The following is an 11,518-nucleotide window of genomic DNA, read 5'->3' as shown; positions in this document are numbered from 1 at the left end:
TCTGGCCAGCAGGGGCCGCTATTGTGTATAGAAATTAGGCACAAATGGAATTTTCATTAAGTTCAACTTGCGGCCGCTAGGTACATTCCGTTCGAACTATTTCACGCTAGATGTCGCTAGTTCGTGCTTTAGTTTTGCGTTTGGTCGGCAGAGTACGCTAGTCTATAGAATCGTGTGTAGTTTGGCGTCTGGCCAGCAGGGGCTGCTAATGTGTATAGAAATTAGATATAAATGAAATTTTAATTTAGTTCAACTTTCGGCCGCTACGTACTTTCGTGTTCAGTTTGACGTCTGGCCGACAGGGGGCGCTGGTGTCAATAGTACACTGTTGAATTTGGTGTTTGGTCGGCAGGGTCCGCTAGTGTGTATAAAAATTAGAAACAAATAGAATTTTTATTTAGTTCAACTTTCAGCTGCCAGGCACTATCGTGTTTCGTTTGGCGTCTGGCCGACAGGGGGCGCTAGTGTCTATGGTATCCTGTTTAATTTGACGTCTGACCAGCGGAAGCCGCTAATGTGTATAGAAATTAGACTCAAATAGAAATTTTATTTAGTACAACTTGCGGTCGCTAGGTACTTTCATGTTTTGTTTGGCTTCTGGCCGACAGGGGGCGCTAGTGTCTAAAGTGTGAAGAATGTGTCCGTTATGGTAAAAAGGGGGACATGATCTAGCTATTCGCTAGAATAATGGAAGTTCAAAAATCTCTCACACGTATATTGATAACGTTACATGTCTGTACTGGACAACGATCATAGTTATAATAATAATAAGCCGTCGACCCGGATGGATCGAACCAAACAAAAATGCTTACATATTAACTTACATTTCCTATCAATATGCTGACATCTGAAGTAAGGTACCATGCACATTGAAACAGGAAATTATCTTGCAATTATAACAGGCAGTTCAATGTCCATTGCACCTCTTCGGTAAGAGAAAAAAAAAATTTTTTTTTTGTTACTGAATACATACATAAAAATTAATAATTAATGAAAAAAAAATTTTTTTTTTTTTAACAATAATACAACTTAACCCTATTTTTATGAACTTCTACAATTTTGTTATCTATCTTAACTACAATATTTGGATCTTTGATATCTACCACTACATATGGACCTTTAAATATTGGCTCAGTTTTAGAACCAGCTGAATTGCGTAATAAAATCCTATCTCCTATTTTGTAATCAAAAGAATTACAACCCTTATCGTAATTTTGTTTTCGTTTAATTTTTGACTTTATTAAATTTTTTCTCGCATCTTCGCAAGCAGTTTGTAATCGAAATTTTAATTCATTTGGATAATCATCAAAATTGTAAATTGGATCAATTCCATTAGACAGATTTGACGGTTGGTGGCAACTTTTCCCAAAAACTAACTCGGTATTTCGTTTCTGTGTGAACAGTATTATTATACGAAAAGCACCAGTATGGTACCCACGTGCTCCACGTATTTGGATGCTTTCTCGCGTGGATTCGCAAATATGCACCTAGATGTTTATGAGAATTTTCGAGCGCACCTAATGTTTGATGATGATAAGCTGTTGTGTTTAAATGCTTGATTTTAAGTAATTCACATGAATTTTTGAATACCGACGACATAAATTCTGTACCCTGATCGGTTATGACTTCTTTAGGAATCCCGTAACGCAAAATAAAATTATTACAAAAGATTTCGATACGGTAACAGATTCTTTATTTTCGATTGGATAGGCTTCTACAAATTTAGTTAACTCACACTGGAGCGTTAAAATATACCTATTATTTTCTATATCTTGCTCTAATGGACCAACCAAATCTAGAAAAACTTTTTGGAATGCTGACGTCGCAGTTGTGGTTACTGTCATTGGTTCCGTACGCTGTATCGAATACTTGTACCTTTGGCAATCGTCGCACTTTTTTACAAAATCTTCGATGTCTCTTTTCATTTTAGACCAAAAGTAGTACTTTCTCACGTTATTGTACATGCGGTTTATACCTGCATGACCTCCCGTAGGTAACATGTGGAAATCGTTTAATATTAATTGTTGCATTTCTCTGCTACAAATTTTTTGACATTTTTTGATAATTGACAATTTTATATCTTTTTCTTTGAATTCTTTAACATTATTTTTTATTTCTTGTACTAGTACTGCGCATTTATCGTTATTATTATTATTAATTCCGGAATTTTATATTTTACACAAATGTGTCTCATGTCTCTCAGCGACGCACGTAGTGCTGACGTTAATCGAGTTTCCTGTTTAACGAATATAATATTCGACTCAATGTCATAGACAAATTTTCCTTTATTATAATAATTTTGCATTGTAATTAGTTTATTAAATTGGATGGATCGAACCAACCAAAAATGCTTACATATTAACTTACATTTCCTATCAATATGCTGACATCTGAAGTAAGGTACCATGCACATTGAAACAGGAAATTATCTTGCAATTATAACAGGCAGTTCAATGTCCATTGCAATAGTATCCTGTTCGATTTGGCGTCTGGCCGGCAGATGACGCTAGTGTGTATGGAAAATAAAAACAAATAGAATTTTTATTGAGTTCATCTTTCGGCCGCTAGGTTTTTTGCGTCTGACTATTCCACGCTAGATGTCGCTAATTCGTGCTTTAATTTGGGGTTTGGTTGGCAGGACGCGCTGGTGTTTATAGAATCGTGTTTAGTTTGGCGTCTGGCCGACGGGGTGCGATAGTGTCTGTAGTATCCTGTTTGATTTGGCGTCTGGTCAGCAGGAATCGCTACTGTGTATAGAAATTAGACACAAATGGAATTTTCATTTAGTTCAACTTGCGGCCGCTAGGTATTTTCTGTTCGTCTACCTCACGCTAGATGTCGCTAGTTTGTTCCTCAATTTGGCGTTTGGTCGGCAAAGGACGCCAGTCTATAGAATCGTGTTTTGTTTGGCGTCTGGCCGACAGGGAGCGCTAGTGTCTATAGTATCCTGTTCAATTTGGCGTTTGACCGGCAGGGGCCGCTAGTGTGTATAGAAATTAGACACAAATAGAATTCTTATTCAGTTCAAGATGTGGCCGCTAGGTACTTTCCGTTCGACTATTCCACGCTAGATGTCGCAATTCGTGCTTTAGTATGGCGTCTGGCCGGCAGAGGTCACTAGTCTATAGGATCGTGTTTTGTTTGGCGTCTGGACAACAGGAGGCGCTAGTGTCAATAGTATCCTGTATAATTTGCCGTTTGGCCAACAGAGGCCGCTAGTGTGTATAGAAATTGGACAAAATTGAAATTTTCATTTAGTTCAACTTAAGGCCGCTAGGAACTTCCCGTTCTACTATTCCATGCTAAGTGGCGCTAATGAGTGCTTTAGTTTGGCGTCTGGCCGACAGGGTGCGCAAGTGTCTATAGAATCGTGTTTAATTTGGCGTTTAGCCAACAGAGGGCGATAGTGTCTATAGTATCCTGTTTGATTTGGCGTCTGGCCGGCAGATGACGCTAGTGTGTATGGAAATTATAAACAAATAGAATTTTTATTGAGTTCATCTTTCGGCTGCTAGGTTTTTTGCGTCTGAGTATTCCACGCTAGATGTCGCTAATTCGTGCTTTAGTTTGGGGTTTGGTTGGCAGGGGGCGCTTGTGTTTATAGAATCGTGTTTAGTTTGGCGTCTGGCCGACAGGGTGCGATAGTGTCTGTAGTATCCTGTTCAATTTGAGGTCTGACCAGCAGGGGCCGCTAGTTTGTATAGAAATTAGACACAAATACAATTTTCATTTAGTTCAAATTGCAGCTGCTAGGTATTTTCCGTTCGACTATTCCACGCTAGATGTCGCTAGTTCGTGCTTAAGATTGGCGTTTGGTCGGCAGAGGTCGCTAGTCCATAGAATCGTGTTTATTTTGGCCGACAGGGGGCACAATTGTCTATTGAATCGTTTTAAATTTGGCGTTTGGTCGACAGAGGGCGCCAGTGTCTATAGAATCATGTTTAGTTTGGCGTCTGGCCTACAGGGGGCGATAGTGTCCATAGTATCCTGTTTGATTTGGCGTCTGGTCAGCAGGAACCGCTACTGTGTATAGAAATTAGACACAAATGGAATTTTCATTTAGTTCAACTTGCGGCCGCTAGGTATTTTCTGTTCGTCTATCTCACGCTAGATGTCGCTAGTTTGTTCCTCAATTTGGCGTTTGGCCGGCAGGGGCCGCTAGTGTGTATAGAAATTAGACATAAATAAAATTTTTAATTAGTTCAACTTGCGGCCGCTAGGTATTTTCCGTTCGACTATTCCACGCTAGATGTCGCTAGTTCGTGCTTTATTTTGGCGTTTGGTCGTCAAAGTCCGCTAGTCTACAGAATCGTGTTTAGTTTGGCGTCTAGCCGACAGGGAGCGCTAGTGTCTATAGTATCCTGTTTAATTTGGCGTTTGGCCGGCAGGGGCCGCTAGTGTGTATAGAAATTAGACATAAATAGAATTTTTATTTAGTTCAACTTGCGGCCGCTAGGTATTTTCTGATCGTCTATTCCACGCTAGATGTCGCTAGTTTGTTCCTCAATTTGACGTTTGGCCGGCAGGGGCCGCTAGTGTGTATAGAAATTAGACATAAATAGAATTTTTATTTAGTTCAACTTGCGGCCGCTAGGTATTTTCTGATCGTCTATTCCACGCTAGATGTCGCTAGTTTGTTCCTCAATTTGACGTTTGGCCGGCAGGGGCCGCTAGTGTGTATAGAAATTAGACATAAATAGAATTTTTATTTAGTTCAACTTGCGGCCGCTAGGTATTTTCCGTTCGACTATTCCACGCTAGATGTCGCTAGTTCGTGCTTTAGTTTGGCGTTTGGTCGTCAAAGTCCGCTAGTCTACAGAATCGTGTTTAGTTTGGCGTCTGGCCGACAGATATCGCTAATTCCTTTGATATCCTGCTCAATTTAGCGTCTGGCCTGGAGGGGCCGTTAGTGTGTATAGAAATTAGTCACAAATAAAATTTTTATTTAGTTCAACTTTCGGCCGCTAGGTATTTTCTGTTCGACTATTCCACGCTAGATGTCGCTAGTTTGTTCCTCAATTTAGCGTCCGGCCGACAGGGAGCACTAGTGTCTATAGTATCCCTTTCAATTTGGCGTCTGGCCGGGAGGGGCCGCTAGTATGTATAGAAAATAGACACAAATAAAATTTTGATTTAGTTCAACTTGCGGCCGCTAGGTATTTTCTGTTCGACTATTCCACGCTAGATGTCGCTAGCTTGTTCCTCGATTTGGCGTTTGGTCGGGAGAGGACACCAGTCTATAGAATTGTGTTTTGTTTGGCGTCTGGCCGACAGGGGGCGATAGTGTCTATAGAATCCTGTTTGATTTTGCGGTTGGCTGGCAGAGGCCGCTAGTGTGTATAGAAATTGGACATAAATGGAATTTTTATTTAGTTCAACTTGCGGCCGCTAGGTATTTTCCGTTCGACTATTCCACGCTAGATGTCGCTAGTTCGTGCTTTAGTTTGGCGTTTGGTCGTCAAAGTTCGCTAGTCTACAGAATCGTGTTTGGTTTGGCGACATGGGGCGCAATTGTCTATTGAATCGTTTTGAATTTGGCGTTTGGTCGACAGAGGGCGCCAGTGTCTATAGTATCGTATCAAGTTTGGCGTCTGGCCTACAGGGGGCGATAGTGTCTATAGTATCCTGTTTAATTTGGCGTCTGGTCAGCAGGAGCCGCTAGTGTGTATAGAAATTATTTTCTGTTCGTCTATTCCAGGCTAGATGTCGCTAGTTTGTTCCTCAATTTGGCGTTTGGTCGGCAGAGGACGCCAGTCTATAGTATCGTGTTTTGTTTGGCGTCTGGCCGACAGGGAGCGCTAGTGTCTAGAGAGTCATGTTTAATTTGGCGTTTGACCGGCAGGGGCCGCTAGTGTGTATAGAAATTAGACACAAATAGAATCTTTATTTAGTTCACTTGCGACCGCTAGGTATTTTCTGTTCGTCTATTCCAGGCTAGATGTCGCTAGTTTGTTCCTCAATTTGGCGTTTGGTCGGCAGAGGACGCCAGTCTATAGTATCGTGTTTTGTTTGGCGTCTGGCCGACAGGGAGCGCTAGTGTCTAGAGAGTCAAGTTTAATTTGGCGTTTGACCGGCAGGGGCCGCTAGTGTGTATAGAAATTAGACACAAATAGAATTTTCATTTAGTTCAACTTGCGGCTGCTAGGTATTTTCCGTTCGACTATTCCACGCTAGATGTCGCTAGTTCGTGCTTTAGATTGGCGTTTGGTCGGCAGAGGTCGCTAGTCTATAGAATCGTGTTTTGTTTGGCTTCTGGCCGACAGGAGGCGCTGGTGTCTATAGTATCCTGTTTAATTTGGCGTTTGGCCGGCAGAGGCCGCTAGTGTGTATAGAAATTAGACATAAATAGAATTTTTATTCAGTTCAACTTGCGGCCGCTCGGTATTTTCTGTTCGTCTATCTCACGCTAGATGTCGCTAGTTTGTTCCTCAATCTGGCGTTTGGTCAGCAGAGGACGCCAGTCTATAGAATCGTGTTTTGTTTGGCGTCTAGCCGACAGGGAGCGCTAGTGTCTATAGTATCCTGTTTAATTTGGCGTTTGGCCGGCAGGGGCCGCTAGTGTGTATAGAAATTAGACACAAATAGAATCTTTATTTAGTTCACTTGCGACCGCTAGGTATTTTCTGTTCGACTATTCCACGCTAGATGTCGCTAGGTTGTTCCTCAATTTGGAGTTTGGTCGGGAGAGGACGCCAGTCTATAGAATTGTGTTTAGTTTGGCGTCTGGCCGACAGGGTGCGATAGTGTCTGTAGTATCCTGTTTTATTTGAGGTCTGACCATCAGGGGCCGCTAGTGTGTATAGAAATTAGACACAAATACAATTTTCATTTAGTTCAAATTGCAGCTGCTAGGTATTTTCCGTTCGACTATTCCATGCTAGATGTCGCTAGTTCGTGCTTAAGATTGGCGTTTGGTCGGCAGAGGTCGCTAGTCCATAGAATCGTGTTTATTTTGGCCGACAGGGGGCACAATTGTCTATTGAATCGTTTTAAATTTGGCGTTTGGTCGACAGAGGGCGCCAGTGTCTATAGAATCATGTTTAGTTTGGCGTCTGGCCTACAGGGGGCGATAGTGTCCATAGTATCCTGTTTGATCTGGCGTCTGGTCAGCAGGAACCGCTACTGTGTATAGAAATTAGACAGAAATGGAATTTTCATTTAGTTCAACTTGCGGCCGCTAGTTATTTTCTGTTCGTCTATCTCACGCTAGATGTCGCTAGTTTGTTCCTCAATTTGACGTTTGGTCGGCAGATGACGCCAGTCTATAGTATCGTGTTTTGTTTGGCGTCTGGCCGATAGGGAGCGCTAGTGTCTAGAAAGTCATGTTTAATTTGGCGTTTGACCGGCAGGGGCCGCTAGTGTGTATAGAAATTAGACACAAATAGAATTTTCATTTAGTTCAACTTGCGGCTGCTAGGTATTTTCCGTTCGACTATTCCACGCTAGATGTCGCTAGTTCGTGCTTTAGATTGGCGTTTGGTCGGCAGAGGTCGCTAGTCTATAGAATCGTGTTTTGTTTGGCGTCTAGCCGACAGGGAGCGCTAGTGTCTATAGTATACTGTTTAATTTGGCGTTTGGCCGGCAGGGGCCGCTAGTGTGTATAGAAATTAGACACAAATAGAATTTTCATTTAGTTCAACTTGCGGCTGCTAGGTATTTTCCGTTCGACTATTCCACGCTAGATGTCGCTAGTTCGTGCTTTAGATTGGCGTTCGGTCGGCAGAGGTCGCTAGTCTATAGAATCGTGTTTTGTTTGACGTCTAGCCGACAGGGAGCGCTAGTGTCTATAGTATACTGTTTAATTTGGCGTTTGGCCGGCAGGGGCCGCTAGTGTGTATAGAAATTAGACACAAATAAAATTTTTATTTAGTTCAACTTGCGACCGCTAGGTATTTTCTGATCGTCTATTCCACGCTAGATGTCGCTAGTTTGTTCCTCAATTTGGCGTTTGGTCGGAAGAGGACGCCAGCCTATAGAATCGTGTTTTGTTTGGCGTCTGGACGATATGGAGCGCTAGTGTCTATAGTATTCTGTTTAATTTGGCGTTTGGCCAGCAGGGGCCGCTAAACTGTATAGAAATTAGACACAAATAAAATTTCCATTTAGTTCAACTTGAGGCCGGTAGGAACTTCCCGTTCTACTATTCCACGCTAAGTGGCGCAAATGAGTGCTTTAATTTGGTGTTTGGTCGACATAGAAATCTAATCTATAGAATCGTGTTTAGTTTGGCGTCTGGGCGACAGGGGGCGTAAATGTCCATAGAATCGTGTTTAATTTGGCAATTAGCCAACAGAGGGCGATAGTGTCTAAAGTATCCTGTTTGATTTGGCGTCTGGCCGGCAGGGGCCGCTAGTGTGTATAGAAATTAAAAACAAATTGAATTTTTATTCAGTTCAACTTTCGGCCGCTAGGTATTTTGCGTTTGACTATTCTACGCTAGATGTTGCTAATTCGTGCTTTAGTTTGGGGTTTGGTTGGCAGAGGGCGCTGGTGTTTATAGAATCCTGTTTGATTTGACGTCTGGCCGGCAGGGGCCGCTAGTGTGTATAGGAATTAGACACGAATAGAATTTTCATTCACTTCAACTTGCGGCTACTAGGTACTTACGTGTTTAGTTTGGCGTCTGGCCGACAGGGATCGCTAATGTTTATGATATCCTGCTCAATTTGGCATCTGGCCTGGAGGAGCCACTAGTGTGCATGGAAATTAGACACAAATAGAATTTTTATTTAGTTCAACTTGCGGCAGCTAGGTATTTTCCGTTCGAATATTCCACGCTAGATGAGGCTAGTTCGGGCTTAAGTTTGGCGTTTGGTCGTCAGAGGTCGCAAGTCTTTAGAATCGTGTTTTGGTTGGCGTTTGGCCGGCAGGGGCTGCAAGTGTGTATAGAAATTAGTGCAATGGACATTGAACTGCCTGTTATAATTGCAAGATAATTTCCTGTTTCAATGTGCATGGTACCTTACTTCAGATGTCAGCATATTGATAGGAAATGTAAGTTAATATGTAAGCATTTTTGGTTGGTTCGATCCATCCGGGTCGACGGCTTATTATTATAATAACTATGATCGTTGTCCAGTACAGACATGTAACGTTATCAATATACGTGTGAGAGATTTTTGAACTTCCATTATTCTAGCGAATATCTAGATCATGTCCCCCTTTTTACCCTAACGGACACATTCTTCACATGGCGACCCTGCCAGCCCAAAATAAATTAAAATGTTGAGTGGAAAGTGGCTAAATGTGCAAGTAAAGTGATAGCAGAAATGGGATCAATGGGATCATCACAATCAAAAGAAGAGGTAATTATAGCACAAAGCGGTAATAGCGGAGGCAGTACCACCAGTTGGAACCAGAAGTTTTCCATATCTGAAGTTTTGGGATTGATTGCTTTTGTACTTTTTTTGTTCCTTATCATATGGCCACTTACTCGTCGTTGCAAGAAAAGTTTGGAGAAGAAGATCAGAGAAGAGATCCAAAACAGCAGAGAAAGTGTTGTGTAGTGCAGTGTAAACTGTGATGTGTCGCAATCGCAAGGAGTTCAAAATTCAAGACGTTGTGTCCGAGCGTCTCGGAAATTTCAAAATTGAAGAATAAAAGATAAGTGTTAATTTTAGTCAATTATTATCCATGAGCGATCTTGAGGATATTAAAAATTTGTATGAGGAATTTAGGGTATTTTTAAGAAATTTAGGTAAAGACAATCAGCAGCGTAGAAACGATATAATTTTAATTAAGAGTGAACTCAGTAAATTAGATAGGTTAAAAGAAGAATATGAACTTGTAAAGCAGAATTTTAATAAAAGCACTCATAGCGAAGATGTGACAAAGAAAGCTAAGAATTATGTTCAAATAAATGACAAAAATATTGCAGAAATTAAACAAATTTTAGAAACTAGATCAATTAATATCACCTCTAATAGTAATTTAGTCGAAACAGCAGAAATGGCTGAAGAATTTAGTTTAAGAACAGCAGCAAACTTATTGCCCTCTGTGGACGATACAGAGAATACTACTAAACAATTAATTGATGCTATAGAATTGTATGACGGTTTGTTAAATGTCGCGGGAAAAAAATTGTTAACTACTTTTGTGTTAAAAACGAAACTTAGTCAAAGTGCGAAACTAAGGTTAGAATCAAATTACAATTCTAATGCCGATTTAATTAAAGATATTAAAGCTAATTTATTAACAAAAAAATCTGCTGCAGCGTTGTCAAACGAATTACATAACGCGAGACAATTAGAAAAATCAATAGATGAGTTTGGAAAATCATTGGAAGATTTACTGGTCAATCTCACATTAGCACAAGCAGATGGAGATAGTGGCGCAGTCAAAATTTTAAGAGTGGCTAATGAAAAAATTGCAATTAATGCGTTTGCTAATGGTCTACGTAACCATGAACTGCGAACAGTTATTAAGGCGCGAAATTATGCAAAATTGAAAGACGCGATTAGTGGCGCGAAAGATGAAGAAATTTCAAAGAAAGCTTCATCTTCAGCACAAGTTTTTCATACGCGTAACAAGAGTGATTCGAGACAAAATAACGCGTATAGGGGTAATTCGCGTTCCAACAAAAACAACAGGGGAAGTTATAGAAATAATAGCAATCACACTAACAGAAATAATAATTATAATTCCCGGAATAGCAATTACAATAACCAAAACAATCGTCAGCGTGATAATGATAACTTTAGAGGACGAAATAACGGTCGTTATAATAACAGAAATCAAAGATCAGATAATAATAGATACAATCAAAATAATAATAATCAAGGATGTAACGTGATAGGAAGTGGTGAAAACAGAGAAAACGGTAGTACCAGTAGGAATAGTAACAATAATGAATCGAATGAAGTAAATACGTTTTTTCGATCCTAAAATTGAACAGGAAGATAGTATTTTAAGTTTATGTATAAATGGATTAAGTTATGTACCTATTAAGTATGGGATGAATGGGTTAAACTTATTATTAGATTCAGGAGCTACAGTAAGTATTATTTTTGCATCTCATTTGAGTGACAACCAGTATATTGATTCCTCAGAAAAAATTAAAATCAACGGTATAGCTGGTTCAACATATGCAAAAGGAAAAACAAATATTACATTTTTATTAGGAAATACTAAAGTTAGTCATGATTTTCATGTTGTAGATGAATGTGGTAGCGATATGCATGGAGTTTTAGGAGCTGATTTTCTTTTGAAACATGCAGCTGTTATTGATTACGAAAAATACTTATTTTTACTTTGGAATAAGGGTGAGAAAATTTCAATACCTCTTGATTCAAAATTCAATTATTGTACAACAATACCACCAAGGTGTGAAATAATAAAGCATTTTTTGGTAGATAACAATGACGATAGTGTAATCGTATCCCAAGAAATTTGTAAAGGTGTATATGCAGCGGGACTAATTGTTAGACCTGTTAAAAATATGATTCCGGTTAGATTATTAAATAGTACCGATAGAGAGATTAAGCTGAAAAATTTTAAACCTAGAATTGAGAAATTATCG

The 11,518-nt window shown here is 40.1% G+C and overlaps 1 protein-coding gene across 1 annotated transcript; it reads left to right on the top strand.

Moving 5' to 3' along the window:
• Positions 1 to 9,948: 9,948 nt before the first annotated feature.
• Positions 9,949 to 10,884, top strand: LOC130902177 (putative uncharacterized protein DDB_G0286901). The gene has a single exon (XM_057814074.1). It carries the CDS (start codon positions 9,949 to 9,951, stop codon positions 10,882 to 10,884), a length of 936 nt encoding a protein of 311 aa, XP_057670057.1.
• Positions 10,885 to 11,518: the final 634 nt, after the last annotated feature.

This window comes from Diorhabda carinulata, chromosome 1, assembly GCF_026250575.1.
Source record: "Diorhabda carinulata isolate Delta chromosome 1, icDioCari1.1, whole genome shotgun sequence".
Taxonomy (NCBI): domain Eukaryota; kingdom Metazoa; phylum Arthropoda; class Insecta; order Coleoptera; family Chrysomelidae; genus Diorhabda; species Diorhabda carinulata.
The sequence above is the reverse complement of the archived record's forward strand: the minus strand, read 5'-3'. Positions and strand labels throughout refer to the sequence as shown.